General features: G+C 44.4%; 1 protein-coding gene across 1 annotated transcript in view; it reads right to left on the bottom strand.

Annotated features, from left to right (window-relative positions):
* The window catches only part of CASQ2 (calsequestrin 2), a 65,403-nt gene that overhangs the window by 12,074 nt on the left and 28,743 nt on the right, over positions 1-24,586 (bottom strand). The window contains exons 5-8 of the mRNA XM_032249635.1: positions 21,281-21,354; positions 14,989-15,119; positions 13,530-13,575; positions 6,040-6,094 (exon numbers count right to left, since the gene is read on the bottom strand). Coding sequence (XP_032105526.1) covers positions 6,040-6,094; positions 13,530-13,575; positions 14,989-15,119; positions 21,281-21,354 — 306 coding nt within the window. The remainder of the gene's footprint in view (positions 1-6,039; positions 6,095-13,529; positions 13,576-14,988; positions 15,120-21,280; positions 21,355-24,586) is intronic.

Here is a 24,586-nt window from a genome sequence, read left to right as displayed (position 1 = left end):
AAGACGGTGTCAGCATGTGGACTGGGTAGAGTGTGCAGGGAGGCACATGCAGGAGGACCTCAGAAAGACTCTCTGCCCCCTTCCTTCCCCTCCTCCGCCCCTATCAAACTCTTACTCATTTTAAGTTTTTTTCTTTCCACTACTTTCATCCTTCATTGATGGAAAGCGTTTTTTGTTTTTTTTTTTTTTCCATCAGGTAGGTATAATCTGAGTGCCCGTAAGCTTAAGCCCAGAGCCAGAGGCTGAGACACAAGGGTGTGTGTAGGGCAGGTCATCTCTCAGAAAGGCTTGTTGGTCTCTAGGCCAGAGCTCCCTCAGTAAGTATAGAATTCTCAAAAAGCAGCCCAGCATCTGAACTGGACCCTTTGGGAAACCTCAGAGGGACAGACAAGGCCGGGAGCTGTCTTCTGACAAGACAGAATTACCAAGAAGTCACGTGTGAGAGTCAGACATCTGCGCAGGACAGGGGACATTGTCTGGGCCCCACGGCTGGGAGATGTACCTGAGACGTGAATACGCCCTTACCTCAGCCCTCTTTCTCTGCCTGTCTTCTCCTGGCCTAGGAGCCCAGAATTGGTGAACAAGTCAAATGATATGGTGTCATGATGAAGAGGAGCTGAAGCTGGTGGTGACAGAGCCCAGACTTAGGGCTAGCATGCTGCTTTGAATCCTAGCTCTATCACTGATTAGCCTTGTGAGCTGGGGAGATTAATTTCTTTGTCCCCGCATTTTCTCATCTGTACACCAGGGAGGATGATCAAAACAGCACCTAACACGATGGGTTGTTGCAAAGGTTAAATGCGCTGATATTTGTTAAGTGCTTGGAATAATGTTCAACACATGGTAAGAACCAGGCCAGGTGCAGTGGCTCATGCCCATAATCCCAGCACTGTGGGAGGCCGAGGCGGGCAGATCACCTAAGGTCAGGAGTTCGAGACCAGCCTGGCCAACACAGTGAAACCCTTCTCTACTAAAAATACAAAAATTAGCCAGGTGTGGTGGCGAGCGCCTATAATCCCAGCTACTTGGGAGGCTGAGGCAGGAGAATAGCTTGAACCCAGGAGATGGAGGTTGCAGTAAGCCGAGATGGTACCACTGCACTCCAGCCTGGGCAACCGAGGGAGACTCTGTCTCAAAGAAAGAAAGAAAGAAAGAAAAAAGAACCAAATGTTAAACTTGATAAACCAAATTTTAAGTCAAAAGCTCAAAGAAGCACTTAGTGGTCCTAGTTGAGACCATGAGTCTCAAAAAGATTTTTACAAAAACCTGAAGCAGTGGAAGCTTGGGTGGAACAGGGCTTGGAGACCTTCCTTCCAGGGCCTGTCACTAATTCTGTTCCACATGCGCAGACAGCAGCCTGTCCTTGCATTTCCAGCTTGTTAGCGCTAATATTCCCGGTGCCCTTTGAGGACATCCTTCCAGCACGCACTCACGTAGGAACGCCGCTTTGCAAACCTTTCATCATATGTTATAAAGAAGATGTCATCAGCCTGACACAGACATATCTAGGGGTGGTGAGGAAGAGAGTGGTTTATTTTCAAACCTGTCAGGTGAGCAGCTCTGGCGGGCACTTTGAGTGCAGGAGCTGGAAGAAGACTAGCAGTGCCGCCAGGCAAGGGACAAAAGCACAGGGCTGGGAAACGTCGTTCCCAGCCAGGCCTGCCTGAGAGCATGGGATGAGTACAGCAGGAGAGATCAGGCGATTAGGCTCTAGGGCCAGGAGAGCAGACCCTGCCTCCTGGCAGGGGGGGTTGGGAGTAGGGCTTTGCTGCCTGCCCTCAGCTTTCTACAGTGGGTGAACTCAAGCTCTTGGCCATGAAGGTCATGTCAGAACTACTTGGAGAAGAAAGTGGTTGGGGCATCTGGATCACGGGGATGAGTGGTTGTTGCTGCTGTATAATCTTAGAACCCAAACCCGGACAGACAGTGGGAGAAAGCTGGACCTTTCTTCCCTGACGAGGCTCTCAAGCTTCCAGGTGGTTCTGCGCTCCTCTCACCTCCCTCCTGCTCGCCTGCCTGTGCGCCCTTCTCCCGCACAGTGCCATAGCACTGCATGTGCTCAGAGCCTGCGCTGGCTGCGGCATTGTTTGGAGCTGGTGTGACAGGGTGGACTGTGCTCAGAGGAGGCCCTCAGGGAAATCTAAGCTCGATTTCCACTGTGCCTGTAGCCCTGTGATCTCAAGCCTGCCATTGCACCGGAGGGGTCTCCGCTTTCTTGTCTTTCAAATGTTGGAAGTGGAGAAGGTGGCGAAGGGCAATAGAGAGGTAGGAAGGGGGACCGAATGATCACTTAGCACGAGGCCCTGCTACAGGCTTACACGCCACTCAGAGTTGCTGCCCTGAGAACCTCATACAACTCCACGGCAGGGCCTTGTGGTTAAAGGTGTGGGCTGCGAAGCCAGGCATCCTCAGCATCATTCCAATTTTATGCTTCCCAGTGAGGTAAGCTCTCTCAGCCTCAGCTTCCTCAGTTGTAAAACGGGAATAAAATAATACCTTCCTCATGGGGTTCTTGTGTACATGTAAGCATATGTTAAGTGACAATGTGTACTTATAAGTACACAACATCTTCCTCATAGTCACGATGTATTTAGAGGTCAAGACGGCCTGCGCGAATTTGAATCTTGGCTTAGATACAGTGAGTAATCTGGGCAAGTTATTTAACGTCTAAAACTCACGGTCTTCACCTGACGCTAGAATAATAATCACCGTGCACATATGACAGAGTGGCTTTAGGTGCTAAATGAGGTCATCTACATAAAGCTCCTAGCAAGGTTCCTCAACATTGTTAGCTCTTTAAGAACTGTATTATTTTCCTGGATGTAGAATCTTCTTCTTTGGGGCGGAGGGGCTAGGTGTTTGGTTGGAGTGAAAGGCCATGTCTAACTTGTTAGCAAGAGCAAAGGCATGCAGAGGGACTGTCTTTCAGGAATGAAATTCCTAGTCCTGCAGGCAGGCCTCTCGCCCCAGGTTACACATCAGTATCTGTGAGTAAATCACTGATTAACCACAAATTCAGAGCCAGGGACTTTCGCAGACAAGCCTTTCCCTTTCCCAGCCCTGAGTGGCAAGGCCCTGGCTCAAGGAAGATGCTTCTAGAGCTCCTACCCTTCCCCCCACCCTCGCCTCAGTGCATGCTTACAGCTTCCCAGTACAAGCCCCAGCTTGGGTTCTACTGGGGAAAGGCACAGCTTCGGGCCCAAGGATATTTGTGCAGGGAGGAGGTGAAAGTAGTTTCTGGAGCTTGATTCATTACAGCAGCAATCTCGGTCAAACAGGTTCCTGCAACTTCAGGGAGGCCTCTTTGTTCCATTGTTCCAAAGAGCCAGACAGGCCTCCCCACAATCTTGGACAGGGGCAGGTGAGGCAAGGAAGGAGCCCCCGGGAGTCTGGCCAGCAGCTGCTGCCTATGGTAACTGCATCTCTGTTCACATAACACCAGGGATCCGATTCTGTTTGATTCTAGCTTGTAAACCTTAGGCAATCGGCTTCCTTTGCTATTTGCTCCTCCTGGGCAGAGTGGTGACCAGAATCTGTGGGAAACCCACTGAAACCACGCTGGATCTTGTTGAAAAGTGAAAACGCCAGGAGAGTGCTCAGATAATTTGCAACATAAATTTGGTTTTCATACAATGGAATATTATTCGTCCCTTAAAAGGAATGATATGTGCCGTGTCCTTGGTACACCATGAAAACCTCATGCTAAGTGAAAGACGCTACACACAAAAGGCTATATATTAAATGAGTCCATTTATATAAATGTAGGTAATTCCTGCTTGCAGTGGTGGGTAAGAGGGGAATGGGAATGACTGCTAATGGCTATTTTCCAAAATGTTCCAGAATTAGATACTGATTATGTTTGTACAACTTTGTGAATGTACTAAAAACCACTGGGCTCTTCAATTTAAAAGGGTTACTATCATGGTATATGAATTGCATCATGATTTTAAAAATTATATGATTAAAAATGTGGGTTTCACGCTATAAGAAACTATGGAGGCTATTAGTGTATTGCCAAAAAAGGGAAGGAAAAGCTGGCCTGAGAGTGAAGAGTTTGGGGCTCCATCTTGGTTGGTCTTCTAACTCTAATCATCTGCCAGACAAATGTCCACTGAGCACCTACCCTATGTCAAGACACTGCAATAATCAGCTATGCATTAATGAACAAGGAGATCTGTCCCCCTTGTGTTCTGCCACTAACTGTTCTCTTGGGCAGTTTGTTTAGCTTCTCCAAGCCTCTGTTTCTTGATACGTCCACTGGAAGTCATCCCTAGATCTCTCCCTATGAGTATACAAGAGACTGAGGTCCCCAGCAAACACCATGAAAGTCTACATTCCCTTGTGTTCTCTGGTTACATTCTGGGTTGTCCCAGGGTTTCCAAAATGCACTTTAGAATATCTGTTTCCACTTTCTCTTGGGGACTCTCTGTCTCATAGAGCACTGACATAGGGAATCAGCATTTTGCTTGCTGCCAAATTAATTTTCCTGCACTTCACTCTCCACTAGGGTTGAAAAAAGTGAAACCAGAGAAAAGTTGTCCGAGTTCCAAAAACAAAGTTACTCATCTGTTTATAGGATCATATTGCACTTTTAAAGTAAGCTGCTCTTTTCCCCAGTTGTCATTATTTAGGGGATTATTTTCTATTTGATTTCCCAAGCACAGACAATATTTTATGGATCAAAGTATACATTTATCCTATTTTAAGGTAAAATTGTGATTGACATGGCAAAACTGGTAAATAAGCTTTTAATGTGAACAGAATTTTACACATGCACACACACATACATGCACACCCCCTGCCCCCATAAAGCTGGTATGTTTTAATATCTTCCCCAGTGCCCAGTGTAATTTCCCGTGTTTGGGCCACGAAGCAGAATGTTTGAGAGCGTCTCCAGAAACATTTTATAAACACAACTGAGGAAAAACAATCTTGCTAGGCTTCCTACACCATCAGCAGCAATCATTGCTGGCTTGCCCTCTGGCCCTCCTTTGATCATTGCTTACTATCCAGGATAATGTGGTCCCTGTCATACGACTCGTCCCTTTTCTGTCCTATAGATAAAATTTAAGACATGGTGTGATGATAAACGATATGCTTTGGATCTGTGTCCCTCACCCAAATCTCCTGTTGAAATGTAATTCCCAGTGCTGGAGGTGGGCCTGGTGGGAGGTGACCGGCTCGTGGGGGCGGTCACTCATGGTTTAACACCTTGCCCTTCTTGGTGCTGCCATCACGATAGTGAGTTTTCACAAGATCTGGTTATATAAAAGTATGTGGCACCTCCCCACCACCTTGGTCCTGCTCCCACTTTGCCTTTCGCCTTGAGTAAAGGCCTCCTGAGGCCTCCCCAGAAGCAGATTTTCTGTACAGCCTGAAGAACTGTGAGCCAATTAAGCTTCTTTTCCTTATAAATTATCCATTCTCTAGTATTTCTTTATAGCAATGTGAGAATGGACGAATACAATAAGATTTCCATTTGAGTTCCTCTTTTAAGTTCTTCATACCAGTAAGACTACTGATGCCAGCTGGTCTAAAAGGCCAAGCAAGGAGGTGAGTTATGGAAGAATGAAGTTTCCACATCGTCATGATTTCATCCCTCTTACCCCGATTAATCAATGACCGCAATTTTCCAGGTCCCCGCCTTCCATGATCCTCTTAAGAATCCTTGCCTAGAACCCCTCAAAGACTTGGATCTCAGGCTTGAGAATCCCTCCCCTTATCCATTTGGCAGCCTTGAGATTATTAAACTCTTTCTCTGCTGCAAATCCCACTGACTCAGTGTGTTGGCCCATTGCTGTGCAGTGGATGTAGGAATCTGGTAGTCTATAACATTCTGATTTGTTCACAACTTGTCTTCTCTTAGCTGTGTGCACAACTGAAAACAAACTCACACTTAATGAGTGACCACCAGGGGGTGCCCAATATCTTACAGTTGCCTTGTCGATGGGATGTGAGGGAAGAGAAAGTTGAGGGCTGACAAAGGTGAGAAATCAGTTCTTGCTAAACGTGTAAAAGGGCAAAGTGAAGGTTTCCTACCTGGGTCACTCTTCTCTGCAAAAGCCACAATGTGGATCCCATTCAAATCATCTTCCTGTAGGAGAAAAGAATCAAAAGTTATACTTCCAGCTGGGGGGATACAAAAGGCTGGGCCAGGGACAGGGACTCAGAAGCTGGAATGGAAACAGGAGAGGTTGGAAGAGGCGTGGAGGGGAGATGAACACAGAGGCAAAGAGTACAGTGGGGCTCACATTAAGGAAGGAATGCTGATGAGCAACTGGAAGAAATGCATAGGGTTTTGATCAAAGATTCCGATAAATGAGTTTGCAAGGCAGAAGAATACCAACCACACACAAGACATTAGCACTAAACGAGTCTCACTCCTGTGGTCTGGTGGTTCCAGGAGAGCAGCAGTAAAAGGCAAAATGAGAAAGAACAGGAGTCTGGTTTATCAGGAGATCTGAGGGCAACGGTGGCTCCAGAGGCAGCCCAGTAAATACAGCCGTCAGTCTCTGTTTCAATAATTTACCATCGGCAGATAAAGTCAGTGACGTACCAGCTTACGGAGGCTTCCTAATGCTGCGGACAGATACTGAAACTATTCCCAAATGGATGGCAGACAGGAATCACGGAGGTCAGTTAGGGTGTGGACTGGTGTTGTTCACACGAGAATTGCATACAAGGGTTGTGCTTCCCTGTTAGGACCCTGCCTGCAGAACCCATGTGTGTAGGGAACACTTTGCTGACTGTGACCTCTAGGTGACTTCCTTGAAGTCCTTGCCAAGTCAGTATAGGCCTCCAGTGCATTGCTGACGCTGCAGGAAGAGTCTGGAATTTGAGTGTAGGGAAGGTTGAGGGCGTGTGACTGAGAAAAGTGTGTGTGGCTGTGGGGGCAGGAGCAGGAAGAAGAACCTAGAGGGAGTATTTTAAGTCTATGGGGCAAACAAGGGGCATTTCATGTTTCTGCACCAAGGACAGCAAGGCCTTGTGTCTCCTTTGCAATGATTATTCCGGGAGGAAGAGGAGCTACAGCTTGGAAGGGGCTCTGCTATCAGAAATGTGATTCTCAGGAGACTTGGAGAGGAATATGTGTGAGAAAGAGGCACCTGTGGACAAAGCTGAGTGCATGCTGACGATGAGACACGGGGAGAGGTATGCTTTGGGTGCCCTGGATGTCATATCAGAATCATCCCATGGAGAAACCTCCAGCCGTCTCAACCTTCCCATGATCTCTGTTTCCATTTCAATTGATTCTAATGCTGGTACAATCCTATCTAAATGCTAATGTTTTTCCTTTGAGTTTGGAATGGACAAAACCTCCACAAATTCTAAGAAAGATTAAATGGAAAATATTATTATTAAAAACAAGAGAGTGGGCACTGCCTTGGTCAGATTTCTCTGGGGAATTTAATTTTACAGATAAATGCATGCGTGTGCCCGTGTGTGCCGGCTTATTGCTCAATTCCGACAGCCACCAGAAGGGGAGTCTGAGGTTTCACTGTTTTACATTTGCTATTATCTCCAGACAGAACATCCCGATCAGTTCTCATTAGGCTAGCCTGTGTCTCTGTCTCCTGCCAGCAGAAGGAAATCAGTGCTGTTAACTCTGTGAATCTGACTTCATTTCTGTGTGCCCTTCTAGAACGCATTTGGAAATTGGCTTTAGAATTAAGAATCCATATTTGTTTTCTAGGAGGCTGCTCATAATACGGCTGTCACTCCCCAGATCCAAGATGGTTCCTGGAGGGAGCACTGTCACCAAGGGAAAGAGCCTATCTCTTTGTGGGTCACAAATATTCAGCGCAAAGACTTGTATTCCACAACCATAAGGAAGCAGGCCAGCGCTAGGTGCCAGGCATTTTCAAGTAATAAAGTCACAGAGCAAGAATCCAAGGGCAACCTGGCAAGTTGGAGTTACTCAGTGAGAACTCAGCTTGCACAGGGGAGGAAGAGCCACGGGGGCTTGAGGACTGAGAACCCCTTTAGGTCACATTATCTTGGAAATTCTCTTTCCAATTGCATGAATCTTCCCTCCTCAACTAGATGGCAAGCTCACTGAAAAAAAGGATTATGCCTTAAAATAACAATGATGATTAAAATGACAACAGTATCTGCCATTTACCACTTTTTCTGTACTTACTTTGTAAGTACATTATCTTGAAATCTCATAAGAAAGTCTTATTGATGCTTAAAGAATCAAAGTGACTTACCTAAGGCCACAGAACTAATAGTGACAGAAGGGGTATTCGAGCCAGTTCTGTCTGGCCCCAAAGCCCACTGTCTAGGTCCACTCTGGCTGCTGTAACAACGTATCAAAAACTGGGTAGCTTATAAACAACAGAAATTTATTTCTCACTGTTACGGAGGCTGAGAAATCAAGACACCGGCAGATTTGGTGTCTGGCGAGGGCTGCTTTCTGGCTCAGAAGCGGTGTTTTCATGCTGTGTCCTCACGGTGGAAGGGATCAGCTAGCTCTCTCATCACTAATCTCAACATGAGGGTTGAGCCCTCAAGACCTAATCGTGTCCTGAAGGCCCACCTCCTAACACCATTACCTTGGAGGCTATGATTTTCGTGTATGAATTTTGGGGGGAACACAAAAATTCAGACCATAGCAGCTGTCCTCTGTTTTTCTCACCACCACCAGCAGAACAGCGTCCATCAATTGATTGCCCCCTGCAGGATTTGCAGAAGACATTGCAAACCTGGGTCAATGGCTCTTAAGTTGAAAGAGGCTGGAAAGAGACCTATGCATAAAGGAACCATGTGCAAGATTTCCCAAAGAACTGGAGATTTGGGAATAACTTCAGTGAACCCCTTCCTTTGGATTCCCCAGCACTTTGTACACCCCTCTGTCACAGCAGGGAGCATACTGGGCTGGCTTTGTGTGTCCTGAGACTGTTCCATCTACTCAATCTGAGCTCCTAAGGGCAGGACAGCGACGTTCATTTTTATAACCTCATTGCTTAGCACAGAGGTTCTTTTTAATACCTAGAGACTCAACGGAGTATGACAATAAAAACTTTACTCATTGAAGAAAATTTAAAAATATTAGGTATACCAAGAAGAAACTATACTTATCAATTACCTACCAACCACATATATTACCACTTAATATTTTACCCAGTTTCCTCCCAGTCTCTGTTGAATGTTTGTTCTCATGTTGAATGAAGAGATGCAAAGAAAAAAATACAGTTAAAATTAGCAGGCTCCCTATTTAAGATGCAGTGGAGTGACCTAGATGCTAAGTCTGGGGGTCTCTGACCCCATCTTGAAAGTACTTTGCTGTTGCAATGGCGGGAGGCTTCTTTTAGAAGAAATTACTGACTCTCCTTCCCTGTGGGCAGTTCCCCAGGACTCTAGCTGGCTGGATGGAGGGTGGAGTCTCCAAGGTGAATGACAGATGGGCACTGGGTCTCTCTTTGTCCTGCCTCACCTTGACATTCTTTGAATATTTAAAATAAATAGCTTTCCAATGTACACAAAGCAAATATTACCAGGCACCAGTTTCTTTAGTAATCATATGTGATGTGTTTTCTATGGCCTGCATCTTTAAAAACCTGCACAATTGGAGAGAGAGAAAGAACAATAGTTGTTTTAGCTCTAGCTAGCTTTCCCATCTTATTTAAATATTTTGCAATGTCTGGGGAAGTGGATGTTGAAGGTACTTTTCTTTTCTTTTTTTTTTTTTTTTTTGAGACAGGGTTTTACTCTGTTGCCCAGGTTGGAGTGCAGTGGCACATCTTAGCTCACTGCAGACTTTGCCTTCCAGGCTCAAGGGATCCACCTGCCTCAGCCTCCCAAGTATCTGGGACTGTAGGCACACACCACTATACCCAGCTAATTTTTGTATTTTTTGCAGAGACAGGGTTTTCCTATGTTGCCCAGGCTGGTCCCAAATTCCTTGACTCTAGCGATTCACCCACCTCAGCCTCCCAAAGTGCTGAAACTACAGACATGAGCCACCTTGCCTGGCCAAAGATAAAGACTTTAAAGTTCATTAACTGGTCACTTTCTACAACCACACCTGTGGTTTAAGTGGCTGTGGCCACGTGGCCCACAGAGACGCCACTCTTTAGAGCAGTGCCCTGCTAGGGGCACAGGTAGAAGAAGGGGATGGAAAGTGGCTCCTCGGAAGTCCCTTGGATGGACTGATTCCTGTTTCTCCCTTTCAAGGAAACAAAGATGACACTGGAGGTCCCGTCCTGCCTTCCCTCTCTAGATGGAGACTTGAATGAGGGGCTGACTAGGTCTGGTTAGGGCTCCTGAGGTAAGTCATGGGGCCGTTCCAGAATGGGGAGGGAAGGAATAAACCATTTCAGTTGCCCTTCTCTCTGCCTGGTTAAATTCAGTGTGCTGCCTTTCCCCAAGTAGAGAACAATTCAATATACAATAATGTGGAGAATATAAGTCATCACCATTATTTTATGTTATAGCAAAAGACTGTCATTTATCTTATTCATTAAATGAAAAGAAAGCAGAAAATGAGTTCCAGTGAAACCCAATAGTGAACTTCCTTTCTGAACATCTGCCTCTAATATGCCAAGAGGGAGTATTTCTGCAGCCGTGTGGGATATGTGAGGACACAGGCTCACCATCTACAGAACGCCATGGTCTCAGGTGTGATACTGCTATAATCGGAAGGAAAGTCCTGGGAGAAGGGGTCCGTAGTGTTACACTCCCTCCTTTCCTGGAACCTAAATAATTGAGATTTGCCTCTTAGGAATAACGACAATATAGAGAAAAATACTGAAGATAAAGCCATAGCAGAAAAGAGCATCAGTAATGACCTCAATTTAAAGTGGTAGTTTGTATCATGGAAGACAAATACCAATACCCTGTTACAGACTAAAGGTGACTAAAGAAGTATGAGCAAGCCAGGCGTGGTGGCTCATGCCTGTAATACGTCCTGCCTTTGGAGGCTGAGGCAGGATGATCACCTGAGGTCAGGAGTTCGAGACCAGCCTGGTCAACGTGGTGAAATCCTCTCTACTAAAAACACAAAAATCAGCCAGGCGTGGTGGTGTGTACCTGTAATCCCACCTACTTGGGAGGCTGAGGGAGAATTGCTTAAACTTGGGAGGCAGAGGTCGCAATGAGCCAAGATGGCACCACTGCACTCCAGCCTGGATGACAAGAGGAAGAATTCGTCTCAAAAATAATAACATATAAAAGAAAAAGAAACATAAGGAAATTCAAGTGTGAGATCCTGGGCCAAGAAAAAGAGAAGTTTTTCTTTTGCAGTAAAGGATGTTGGTGGGACAACTGGCCAACTTGAATAACGGTGGTAAACTTATTGTATCAGTGTTAATTTCCTGATTTTGATAATTCTCTCTATCTATCTATATCTGTTGATCATCTATCTATCTATTTGTCTATGTAGACAGAGAGAACGCATGGTAAGATGTTAACATTTGGGAAATCTAGGTGAAAAGATAATGAAGTTCTTTGCACTATGTTTGTCTGTCTGAAATTAATTTAGGGTAAAAAGTAAAAACAATTTTTAAAAGATATATTTTAAAGCGTTATTATATCCTTTTGCTATTATTATTTTAAAATACAAGACTCTCTTTTTTTTTTCTTTTTTGAGACGGGGTTTCACTGTTGCCCAGGCTAGACCGCAGTGGGACAATCACAGCTCACTGCAACGTCTGCCTCCTGGGTTCAAGTGCTTCTCTTATGTCAGCCTCCTGAGTAGCTGGGACTTCAGGTGCCTGCCACCACACCCAGCTAACTTTTGTATTTTTTGGTAGGAATGGGGTTTCACCATGTTGGCCAGGCTGGTCTCGAACTCCTGATGTCAAGTGATCCACCCAGCTTGGCCTCCCAAAGTACTAGAATTATAGGCATGAGTCACCATGCCTCCCAATAAGACCGTTTTAATATCTTTGAAAGGTTTAAATGTTAGGAAAGTTTGTTTCTATTGTGCTGAGTTGTTATTAAATAGTCCACTCCTCTGGACTGGATTATTTACCCTTTGGTATCTTGTGAAATGTTTGCTCTACCTTCAAACATCCAAGTAAGTTACAGACCAGTAAAATAGTGTCAAGTTACTCCCTGGTTTTGTTCATCCATCACCTCAAAGAATTAAATAGACAAATACTTCCGTGTTAATTCCTTTCTCTTCCTCCCCATCCCTCATCCCAAATGGCCCCTTGTGGGCACATGGTCACTCTGGGGAGGCATTCTGCAGAGAACATGAGGTTTGGCTCCAGACGGCCTACATTTAAGTTCTAAGAACTAATGCTTATTAGTTATGTGTCCCTCAATGATTAATCAATATGAGCATCGGTTTCTCGATATGTAAAATGGGGCTAAAATACTACTTGGTTTTGTTTGCTTGTTTGTTTGTTTGTGGGAACAGAGTCTTGCTGTGTTGCCCAGGCTAGAGTGCAGTGGCATGATCATAGCTCAGTGAAGCCTCAAGCTCCTGGGCTCAAACAATCCTCCCACCTCAATTTCCCAAGCAGCTGGGACTACAGGGGTGCCCCACTATGCCTGGCTGATTACTACTTGTTGTACATCACTTTCTAGAGCTATTGGAAGATCCAAGTAAAAGGAGACATGAAATGCTTTGACAAATGCTCCACAGCCTTTGTTATTTATGAAATTCTGTACAAAGCTGAGGTGTGGGTGGGGGGTTTATCTCCACGGCCCTCTTTCTAACACCATTTGAGCTGCTCGGCATATTATCCATGACACAGACCTAGAGGACAAGTTGGCTCAGCTGTTTGCCAGTGCCTTCAGCTGATATTTAAAAAAAAACAGCTACCATATTCTGAATTCTTCATATCATTCATCCTTGTAAAAAGTCCCAATTGTAGATGAGGAAATTCAGACAGCTCAGAAGGGCCACATGACTTGATATAGGACACAAAGCTACTAGGTGGCAGATTCTGGACTTGAACCCAAGTGTCTATGACTTTATAGCCTGAGTTCCTTCCACTGTGTTACTCTGTGGTTCTGGTGGTCAATGAACAGAAGCTATATCACTATGGAAAATAAACTCAGAGCTATTTTGCCTAGTGAGTAGTACCAAAGAGGCTTAGTTGATCCATGGAGAACTGTGTTTTAATTGAGCATGACATTGTCCTTGTTTTTGTTTTGTTTTATTTTTTTGAAACAGGGTCTCACCGTGTTGCCCAGGCTGGAGTACAGCATCACAGTCACGGCTCACTGCAGCCTTGACCTCCCAGGCTCAAGCAATCCTCCTGCCTCGGCCTCCCAAGTAGCTGGAACTTCAGGCACATGCCCCATGCTTGGCTATTTTTTGTAGAGACAGGGTTTTGCTATATTGCCCAGGCTGCTCTCAGACTCCTGAACTCAGGTGATCCCTGGCCCCAGCCTCCCAAAGTGCTGGGATTACACGTGTGAGCCATCGTACCTGGACTATCCATGTTTCAGATACTCATCTAGACATCCACCTCAGCCAAATAAAACTTGGTTTGTTTGGGGACTTAATCTAAGAAGCACTGCTCTTGGGGACTATACTCATCTCTACAGGGCAAAGAGGTTTGCCCCTTTCTTACCCATGTTTCAAACATTTCTTCTGGGCGCAGGCGACGTAGAGTGGGTCTGAAAAAAAATAAAAAGAAGGAACTTCCTTGAGTAGGGATCCCTGTGACAGATACTGCAGCCACAGCATGGTGAAATGTCAAATGAGACGCTGGTTCATTGGCAAGGCATGGAGAGCGCTAAAAGCCCACTTGTCCCCTAAGGAAACAGGTCTGCTCTGCTCTGCTGTGTCAGACAGTGAGCTGGGCCTAAGCCACCAGCCTTTCCATAGACCCCACTGATCCAAGGATTATGAGGTCTGTTACAAACAGTGGGTCAGAGGGCACAGGGTCAGCTCATTCCCAGGGCAAGATGCCACAGACGGTCACCACTCTGCAGAGCCCAGAGCAGGCCAGAATAGGCAACCTGAGGGGAAAAACAGGAAATCTCAGATTTTGTAGGTCAAAACTGCCTTTTTTAAATCATCTGGGGGATCCATCAAAAGTCCTTTAGAGATGTTTGGGGGAGCAGATAGGACCTACATTTTGTTCAGTTTCATTTCTTTCAAAATACTGGAAAATAGTGCTGAGCATATTAATATTTGTCCCTTCAAGTGCTGCCTTTCCGAAGTAACTAGGACTGTCCGGGTGAGGGCAATCACAGTGCTCCACGTCCAAGGAACGTCCTCGTGCACATGTGGGCTAGGGTGGTAGACAAGCCAGTGAGCCTACCGCCATGTTCCATATTCCCGTATCATTACTCCCTCAAGAGCAGGGCTCAAAAAACTACAGCTGGTGGGACAAATCCAGCCAGGGCCTCCTGTTTTCCTAAATAAACTTTTACTGGGATACAGCCACACCCATCTGTTTATACATGATCCGTGCTGCTTTCATGCCACAGCTGCAGAGTTAAGTAGTTGCAACAGACGCCATCTGGCCCACAGAACCTGAAATATTTAGTATTTTGTTCTTTACAGAAAAAGTTTGCTGATCCATGCTAGAGGTACACTAAGTGGTAACAAGCATTCCTCTCCCAGAAGTTCTATGCAGAGAGTGCTCATCTTTGGCTACGTTACTTAACTTCTGAGTCCAACTCCTTGATCTGCAAAATTGGGATAATATAATTACTCCATAAGGTTGGAGACTAGATAAAATAGTTTCCCTAAAGCACTCAGCATGGTTATTGGTATATAGGAACTTTCACTAAATTGCTATCATTCCTAGTATAGAATTATATTTATATCTTGCCCTGGCTTTGAGGGGATTTGCTGACTGAGGGATTTATCAAACCCTGCTTGTAGGTGCAGACTTACATTCAGAAGTAATAATGTCCCTGGTAGGCACCACTGATCAACAAAGCCATACTACTGAGTTCTGTACTGCTGGGGTACTAACTAGGTTGCTGCTCTTGGTGGGTCTGAAATGTTAGCACAGAGAGGTTCTTCTCCATTCCCCAGCCCTCAGCCCCCCAGCCCCTGCATGCCATCTCAGGCACCTTTGGTGTTCCTTCACAAACTCCACGAGCTCCTCTTCCGTGTAAGGTTTGTTGGGGATGGCAATGGGCTCGTCCATAAATGGCTCGTAGAAGTCAACCTCATTCATCTTCAAGGATAATTTCTTTGCAACCTGCAACCATTAGAAATAAGACAAAGTTTACGCGAATGCTAGTCTAGAATAGCAATGTGCTGTCCATCTAAGACAAGTGTGTATGTTCTCTGGCAAAGACATTTTAAAGAGATGTACAGTTTTAACTTCAATGTGGAAGTGTTACGAACTCCATCACCCAAGGCCTGGCTAGACTAATCTTCTTTTGTGATCAGAGAAGGAAAGATAGGAAAGAAAAAGACTTATCTAACAAATAAGGGTCAGGCAGGGGCAGGGAGCAGTTGGGATGAGAAGTGGGAAATTTAATTCTGCAATCACCATCACTCTACTGCATTTGGCAGGGCTGGATGGGAAGAAAATACCAATGGAGCATGTTTTCTATTTTGGGTTGTGTGGATTTAACAGAACCAGCATTGATAGAACAGGAACTTGATGAAGATCTTTAAAGCATGTAGGTACTCAGACTCAGAACCCAACCCTTAGCCTGCCCTTGATCTGCTCATAACCATAATTGGTATTTAGGTTGAAGTGCTGGCCCTAGAGTTAGATCTCTCAGTACCCAGCTTGCTTTGTGGTTTGTCAGGTTTTGGGAGCTGCCTAGTGTGTCAGAGGTCATGAGGTAACTGACCATCTTGCTTTGCTGTGGGTGAAAGGATTTCCTGGGAGGCAGGACTTTCAGGACTTTCAGTACTGGAACTTGGCAAGATAAGTTGCTCATCCTACAACAGATAAAGAGCTCAGAGAGCCAGCCCATAGCCTGGAAGACATTTTCTCTCTGGATTAAAGCGGCCACATGTTCTGTGTGTTGTCAAGGCAGAATGGTTGCTGTTTGCCTGCACGGCTGCTGAACTCAGGACCTCTGTTTGTGAAATGATTTGAGAGGCCAGGAATGCGCAACCCTCTGTAGAAAACCAAATGCCATTCTTTTCTAGTTCAGAGCCATGGTTCAAGAAAGCACAGGGATGAACAGTGGTTCCTTTGAAGCTGAAGAGGAATTGCCTAAGAGCCGATGCTCTGTGGTGGTAACCCGTGGTGACGTGGCCTGGGGAAGGGGAGGAGTTAGGGATTGCATAAGCTCTTACACAAGGAGGTCCACGCTGAGGAAACACTGACATCCATATGGTTTTTGTCATCAGTTGCTACTAATTCCAGGTCACTATATTCCAAAAGACATTTCATATAGTACTTATGAGGAAGGAATTCCCGCATCCTACTCAGAGATAAAGGAAACAGGCCATGTTGACAGCTATAGTCAGTCAAAGGAGATTTTATCGTCAGGTTGATTTAAAGAGAGGGAGACATGGAGGTTTTTTTTTTTTTAACTGTTTTTCCCTCTTCTCTAGGATAGGGGGTGATACAGATGATGGGGTGATGAGGCAGGGAGCCAAGGAGGGGGAAAGAGCAAACACACAGCTAGTGTCTGAGTTTATACACAGTTCTTTGCAAAGCTGTGCCTATGGTGGAATGGGCTAGAAAGTGATGTTGAATTCTGGTTTTCTGAGTTCACTTACTATATATTCTAGGAAGCAGAAGACTGTTTTTATAAAGGAGAAGTGATCAGAATGAAAACAGGAATAATAACAAACATATGGAGTGCTTATCATGTGCCAGACACTGCTGCCAGGTGTTTTAGGTTTATTCTTTAATTCTCACTTTGATTGTATACGGTAGGAATGACTATTTCACTTATTTTACAAATGATGAAACTGAGGCACAATCTGGATAAGAAATGTGTCAGGTTCACAGGTCCAGAGGGAGCAGAGCCAGAGTCAGACCCACATGCTGGTGGGGGGAGTCTCTGGTCCCTGAATGCCAATGCCTGGGTCCACGTTCTGTCTATAAACGTAGAAATTGTTGTGTCCTTAATTTAAGTCTTGGAAATGTTGAGTAAAATTTCCGAGGGATCTCTTCACTATCTCCTTACCACCATCATGGAGTGCCCTCATGTTGTATCTCTGCGAATCTCTTTCTTTCATTCTTTTTTAAAAAACTTTATTTATTTTTATTTTTTGAGACTGAGTTTTGCTCTCGTTGCTCAGGCTGGAGCACAATGGCATGGTCTCTGCTCACTGCAACCTCCACCTCCCGGGTTCAAGCAATTCTCCTGCCTCAGCCTCCTGAGTAGCTGGGCTTACAGGAGCGGGCCACCATGCCCGCCCTGCCCCCCCTTTCATTATTATTTGTGTCTTGGACAGTAAGGACTGAAGGGGATTTGATGGGTTGAAGCATTTATTCAGGAAGTATTTACTGGGGCCTACTGAATCCAAGGCAGTATTCCAGGAGGAGACCAGGTTCCTGGGTATTAGCATTATATAAGAATAAATTATGTTATTAAGAACCATATAGGTCCATAAAAATGAATTCTTTCATGCTTTTGTTAACTAGTTGGAATAGATTTTGACAAAGATAAGAAAATTACAAAGTACAATGCTGATTTTCTGACATTTGTATGACTTTTGATACGGATCATTTTTCCTCAAGTTGGCAAGCCATTTTAGTTGTTGTCAATGAAACCAACGCAAAGTTTTAGGTTGGTGCAAAAGCTATTGCGGTTTTTGCCAAAAGTAATGGTTTTTACCATACTTTTGCATCAACCTAATAAATTTAGGTCTTCCCAACATCCACCTTCTCCACTAACTTTGTTTAGAGAGTTGCAGTTCCCTTTGGCTCCAGTGTGATTTAAAAAAGAGAGTGACTGGCCGGGCGCGGTGGCTCAAGCCTGTAATCCCAGCACTTTGGGAGGCCGAGGCGGGTGGATCACGAGGTCAAGAGATGGAGACCATCCTGGTCAACATGGTGAAACCCCGTCTCTACTAAAACTACAAAAAATTAGCTGGGCATGATGGCGCGTGCCTGTAATCCCAGCTACTCGGGAGGCTGAGGCAGGAGAATTGCCTGAACCCGGGAGGCGGAGGTTGTGGTGAGCCGAGATCGCGCCATTGCACTCCAGCCTGGGTAACAAGAGTGAAACTCCATCTCAAAAAAAAAAAAAAAGAGAGTGACTTTTCGTCTTATTGTTCTCTCAGACAGAGAGAGGAACAGGCCAGGGGAAGGCACGTGGGATTGTAGGAACTGATATTTTCAGGCTGTGAGGGACAGCAGAGTGGTCGCTGACCTTGGCCCTCTTACACTTTCCTGCCCCAACTGTATCTTCAGAGAGATTGGACCTTCATGTGGCTTGATGCAGGATTGGTATCAACAGATCAGTGCTGGTCCCAAACCTGCACACCCTTTAAAATTCCCTGGGAGGCTTTAAAATGCAGATTCCAAGACACTGTCACAACCCTAAAAAAAATTAAAATTTTCAGGGCTGTTGTCCAGAGATTAGTGGTTTTAAAAGCTTGTTCGCCGGGCGCGGTGGCTCAAGCCTGTAATCCCAGCACTTTGGGAGGCCGAGGCGGGTGGATCACGAGGTCAAGAGATCGAGACCATCCTGGTCAACATGGTGAAACCCCGTCTCTACTAAAACTACAAAAAATTAGCTGGGCATGGTGGCGCGTGCCTGTAATCCCAGCTACTCAGGAGGCTGAGGCAGGAGAATTGCCTGAACCCAGGAGGCGGAGGTTGCGGTGAGCCGAGATCGCGCCATTGCACTCCAGCCTGGGTAACAAGAGCGAAACTCCCCCTCAAAAAAAAAAAAAAAAAAAGCTTGTTCAAGGATACTAATATGGACTAGTTGGGAACCTACGGTCAAATTTACATCAGCAGCTATGACATCTCACTCTCTTTATTTACTTTCTATCTTTCCATCTTTTCTTTCCCAGACTAAACTTTAAATTCTAAAGGGCAAGAATCTGCTTTACTTAATGTTGTGTCCCTGGCACTGAGAAGAGTGTCTGGCACATAAAGGGCACTCAAGAAACACTTGCTGAGTGAATGAATGACTGAATTAATTAAAGACATTTCCAGTAGAATGTTTTCCCAACTTTTAGAAAATTGAACTCATAACCCCATCTCATGTTCCTCAATAGATTCTTCTTCCTGGATTTCCTAGTGTTTTCAGGAGCTTCGTAATTTTTGCTGTCTTGAAGCCAAGACTTGCTGTCTTAAGTTAGTTTGAGGACTTCTTTCCTCTTATCATCTCATCAATGGCCAGGTCTTTTTGTCACATCCACTTTTGCTAGTGCCAGTTGTTTTTTGCACTTTTGTGACTTCATTAGTGCTTCCTTGTCCCTTGCCTCTCCTGGTTTCAGACCTCAACAAAGCACCTCCAGGTCCCTCTGAGATCCCCTGGAGTGTGTTGTACAAACAGACCCTTTCAGCCACTTCACGACATTTATTACTTTTCCCCTCTTCTGCTCCAGCACTTCCTGCTGGACACCACTGAGGCTCTACCGGGTGCAGTCATGCCTTCTGGACCCCCCCATCTCCCCTTGGACACCCCTTCCACCCCAACTGATGCTGCTCTCCCCTCCATGTGTCTTTGTCTTTTTAAATGTTCTGAAATCGCACAAGGCTATGTGAACACTGGCACTTAGGACACAGTGGCTTACAGAGTTTTAGTAAAGCATCTTTCTGACTTTTTAATCATAGCCTGATCTTACCTTTTTCATGGGCCACAGGCATGAAACTGTACAGGTATACTAGGAGGCATTTCTAAAAACAGATCCTACCCTGTGCACAACGTTGAACCACCCCTCTAAAAACTAAGGCTTTGTTGCCTGGCCAAATTAATTGGCCTGCCTCTCTCTTCCTTTCAGCTGGATTCTTACCCAGAAGCCACTTTAGCCACACCTAGTCCATCAGAACCGAATGTCAGTAATGGATTCATCTTAGGCGTCTCTGTTCCTCCCTTTCTCTGCTAATATCCTATCCGAGCCTCCCACCTCCTGGGCCTAGATGACTGACTTCTTATCAACAATGGTGCTCATAGCGGGCTAACTGTTACTGAATGCTTTCTGTGTGCCAAACACCAGCTAGGCAATTTGCATATATGGCTTCTTTCTCTGGAATACAGTAGGATAGAGCATTGACTTTGGAGTCAGGCTGGTCTGAGATTATAGCAAGCTTCTCAATCCAGTTACTGTATGACCATGAATAAACCACTTAATCTTTCAGGGCCTCGGTTTTATCCTCTGTAGAATGAGAATACTAACTCCTCTCTTTAGGAGTGTTGAGGGGATGAAGTGAGAAAATCCCTGTTAACTTCTTAGCACAGACTCTGGCACATGATTTTTAAAAATTTATTATTTTTTATATTTTTATGTTTTGAGAGAGGATCTCAGTCCATTGCCCAGGATGGAGTGCAAAGGTATGATCATGGCCCACTGCAGATTTAACCTCCTGGGCTCAGGTGACCCTCCCACCTCAGCCTCCCAAGTAGCTGGGACCTACAGGTGTGTACCACCACACCCAGCTAATTTTTGTATTTTTTGTAGAGATGGGTCTCACTATGTTGCCCAGGCTGTTGTCCAGTTCCAAGCCTCAAGCAATCCACCCGCCTCAGCCTCCCAAAGTATTGAGATTACAGGCCTCAGCCATAACGCCTGGTCCATAATAGATACTTAATACATGATAGTTATTTTTTAAAAAAATATTCTCGCTCAAGATCCCTCCCAACTGTAATCCAACTAATTAGGATAAACATTCTTCAAGTTTAGATTATATTACTTGTATTATAGACCTGTCTTCTGGATCCTAGGCTTAAAGACAGGGCCACATCCATAGAAGTGGTTCATCACAGACATGAACTGAAAGCAATCTCATCCCACCAGGCCCCTTCTCTGCTCCAGCTCACTGGCGTCCTCCTATTCTTCACAGAACACTTGCTTGAACTCACCACAGATGAGTTCCCATTCTACTCCCCATCCCGACCCAGTAGAAGGGGAAGTATGCAACCCCAGGAAGAGAGAGGATGCGCCATAAGGAAAAAGGAAGCATGGGTCAGTGGGCTGGCACGCTCTGTGCCCGCACACTTCCCGTCTCAGTGTATGAGAAGATAAGGGGGGCCATTACTTTTCCTTGGAAGTTTTTAGAATAGTCTTCCATCCTCTGAATTAGTCACCTTTGTACTCATCTTTCATCCGGTCATGATTTAGTGACATAATTCTTAACCCTTCTAGAGAAAGAGGCAAGGGAGGATGGTTAACGTTGCTAAAAGAAAAAAAAGAGTGGTGGGAAGTTCAACCTTTAACCCTTCATTCCTACAACACTGTTCAAATTGGGGTTTCGTAGGTACTCACCCCTTTGTCAAAGGTGGCGAAGAATTTGATGTAAGGCTGGAAGTGTTCAGCAGCTTCTTCAAAAGCCTTGTAGTCTAAAGGGAAAAACGAAGATGAAGGGAGAGACATTTTCAAGATGCACACTGAAGGATTTTCTTTTTAAATGAGGTAGAGAGTAGAAATCCAATTAATCCTGACTGGATAATAATTTATTAGCTATTAATTAGAAAGGTAATGATTTAATACTATTTAAACCCATAGTTCCCCCAAGGAGTTGGAATTGACTGGCATTCAAATGCCCAAGAGAAGACCCCTTCGCCACATTTTTATGAAGTGCATAGATAGAAAGCAGGAAACAGGGAACCGGGAGGATAAGAGACAGAAAAAGACACGAAAAACCCCAAACCAAAAAAAAAAGGCCTTTCGCTCTAACTCACTGCTACTTATAATCATGCCCTCTAGAGAGAGTACAGTTTGCCAGAATAAATGAGCCCTAAGTAAGAAAGAAGTTTATCTCACCGTATAAAGTAACCTCAATCACAAATGACATCACAGAAGTCTTTTAAACTTCTTAGAGGAAGTGCCCCTGTTACTGAATTCTAGTTTTCTTTCCCTTTTCTCATTTTAAAGTTTTCTTCTTTACTCTGATGCCTCAAGAGGATTTCCTAAACTTAAGCCCTTGATTGACTATGGTCTCAAACTTGAGTCCATACTGGTCGAGGCAGGCATGGGGTCAGGTGAGTGTTGGAGTGCTATACCTTGGCACATCTGGGGAGTTACTTAGGAAAGAGATTTGTACTCAAGCCTTAGATGTGAGAGTGGTCGTAATTGTGGTGGTGGTGGCTGTTCTGAATAAATTCCATAATCCTGAGAGTCAATGAGCCTGTCATTTATTCTTACCAAGATTAACTTCTTTCCGCTTCATGGAATTCCATTTCCCTTAACTATCAGAAGGATAAGCCTTAGTTACAATTCTGAGACCGTGCAGAATTTATTAAGATTCTATCAATTATTTTTCAGAATAATGCTAGTTCAGGGGATACCAAAATGAATAAGAAAAAGACACTGAACTTAAAAAGCTCTCAGCCTAGAGAGGGCTGTGGACCCTCAAACAGTCACAGTGCAGCGTGACAGTTGCTACAACAGAGGTGAAGGCAACAAGCACAGGTGAGAGGGGGCTGGAAAGTCATAAGAATACCTGTCCATACTGATACACGCTCGCCCTAACTCATCCTCATAAAAGCAAGTGGGTAGTCAGAAATATCCCGTAACCTGATAGCTGGGGTCGAGAATTGGATAGAGGTGAGAAGATGGCTGGGAGCATTTGAAGAATGAATGGAGAGAAGGTAGGGAAGTAGAATGGCTAAAGCAACACCTAAGTCATCTGTGCGTAAAGCAGCAGTGGGCTCTATCAAAATCCTCTGTCCCCCTCTTTTCCAATCCCCATGTCCCTGATGAATTCCTCCTCCCTTCCATGAACTCCCACCCTGATGAAAAAATGGCTTAGGCCCTTGTCAGGGGCCTCCCTTCCTGTCTTGGAGAGCTGTTTTGCATCACTTTAAGGTGAAGAATGAAGCAAGGTGACCCCCAGATGGGTGATTCAAAATGTGGCTTGACCTTTAGCCTCAGCCAAACAGCAGCTGTTTTCTAGAAGGCTCCTCTTGTCTTCTGCTCTGTTGAGCTCAGGTCATCTCTAGGCTTTCCCTGCCTCCTCGTCCTGTTTAGACGCTGGCCAGCCTGTTCCTGGTCCCTTCCAGTCAGACTCCTCTCCCACTTTCTTTGATGACTCTTGGCTTCTGAAATAGCCTCCTGAACATTTGGTTCCCAGCATCCAGCTTACTAAAGATTTATCTTAGCATTTCCTCACCTCTCTTATCCCTCTCTTGGGATTGTCCATTCTGGATATTAGTATAGCAAATTTTAGTAACAGGTTGTGTTTGATGGCACCAGTTAGAATCCCTGATAAGAAATGCTTGGAATAATATCATCTGTCTTGCAAAGAAGAACCAAACCAAGTTGTTGGGATGAAACATTCAAAGAAGTAAATAACATGTCAAAATATATTCTGAAAGAACTGCCCAAGTTAAGTGCACATAGTTAAGTGTATAAACTTTATAGTGTATAAATTTTATACACAAGTGTATAAACTCTGAAGTCAGACTTTAAAAGTACAGTCCAAGTTCAGGTATTGCTAGTACAGCTACAATGACAAGAAGGTGTAAATGCTTTAGATCAAGTTCTTTCTGAAAATCTTGAGATTCAAATAATATTTATTCAGAGAAAAACTCTGTCATATAAAGGTTTGCCTGCGAATCTGCATTCCACAAAAAGGTTGGTATTTTTAAAAAGTGACTCTAATAACATGGAAACCTGTATAACTCCTTCTCTTTATGGCTTTTGGTGAAGAAATGGGTTCAGGAGACCTCTCACTGCTCTTTCACGCTAAAGTGGGCTCACTCAGCAACAAGTTTACAGACTTTATCAGCTAAAAAGTAGATTTTAAAATATGCTATGAATTATACTTACTTTGAAAATATTTCTAGGGATCATTAGTGGCTTCAAAAAAGGCTATACCTTGCTAAACACCTACCTGAATGCACTTAATTGAAAATTACAAGGACTAGGTGAAATATATAATGTACTAACAAAGTTTATAAATTTAAAAACAAAAATCCAACCTTAAAAATAGGTTAAATGACTCACTAGCAATTTTATTATTTAAATTTTAAGAACAATTTTAAGATGAGTAGAGCAATATCTGTGTATTCTTAAGGAAAAGCTTCATGATTATTTTGAAATACTATGACATAAAAAATTTAATTAGGATTTGTAATCCTTTCACATTCATTCAAATTATTATAAAGAATATGAACATTATATTTGTCAATGAAAAGAAAAGGAATAGCTGTCAGATTGAATTAAGTGCCCTAAAGGACACTTTAGAGGTGGAATTCTCTGCATTATGTCCAATGGGAAAAAAAGAATGCTCATCAGTCAAAGAAAGAGCGGGCCAGACGTGGTGACTCACTCCTATAATCCCACCACTTTGGCAGGCTGAGGCGGGTGAATCATCTGAGGTCAGGAGATCGAGACCAGCCTGGCCAACATGATAAAACCCTATCTCTACTAAAAATGCATAAAAAAATTAGCTGGACGTGTTGGCAGGTGCCTGTAATCCCAGCTACCCAGGAGGCTGAGGCAGGAGATTCACTTTAACCCGGGAGGCAGAGGTTACAGTGAGCCGAGACTGCGCCACTGCCCTACAGCGCAGGCAACAAGAGTGAAACTCGGTCTCACAAAAAAAAAAAAAAAAAAAAAAAAAAAAAA

The sequence above is a fragment of the Sapajus apella genome, unplaced genomic scaffold, assembly GCF_009761245.1.
Source record: "Sapajus apella isolate SASKATOON/1434 unplaced genomic scaffold, GSC_monkey_1.0 scaffold69, whole genome shotgun sequence".
In the NCBI taxonomy this organism is placed as follows: Eukaryota; Metazoa; Chordata; class Mammalia; order Primates; family Cebidae; genus Sapajus; species Sapajus apella.
This window is presented reverse-complemented; position numbering and strand designations above follow the sequence as displayed.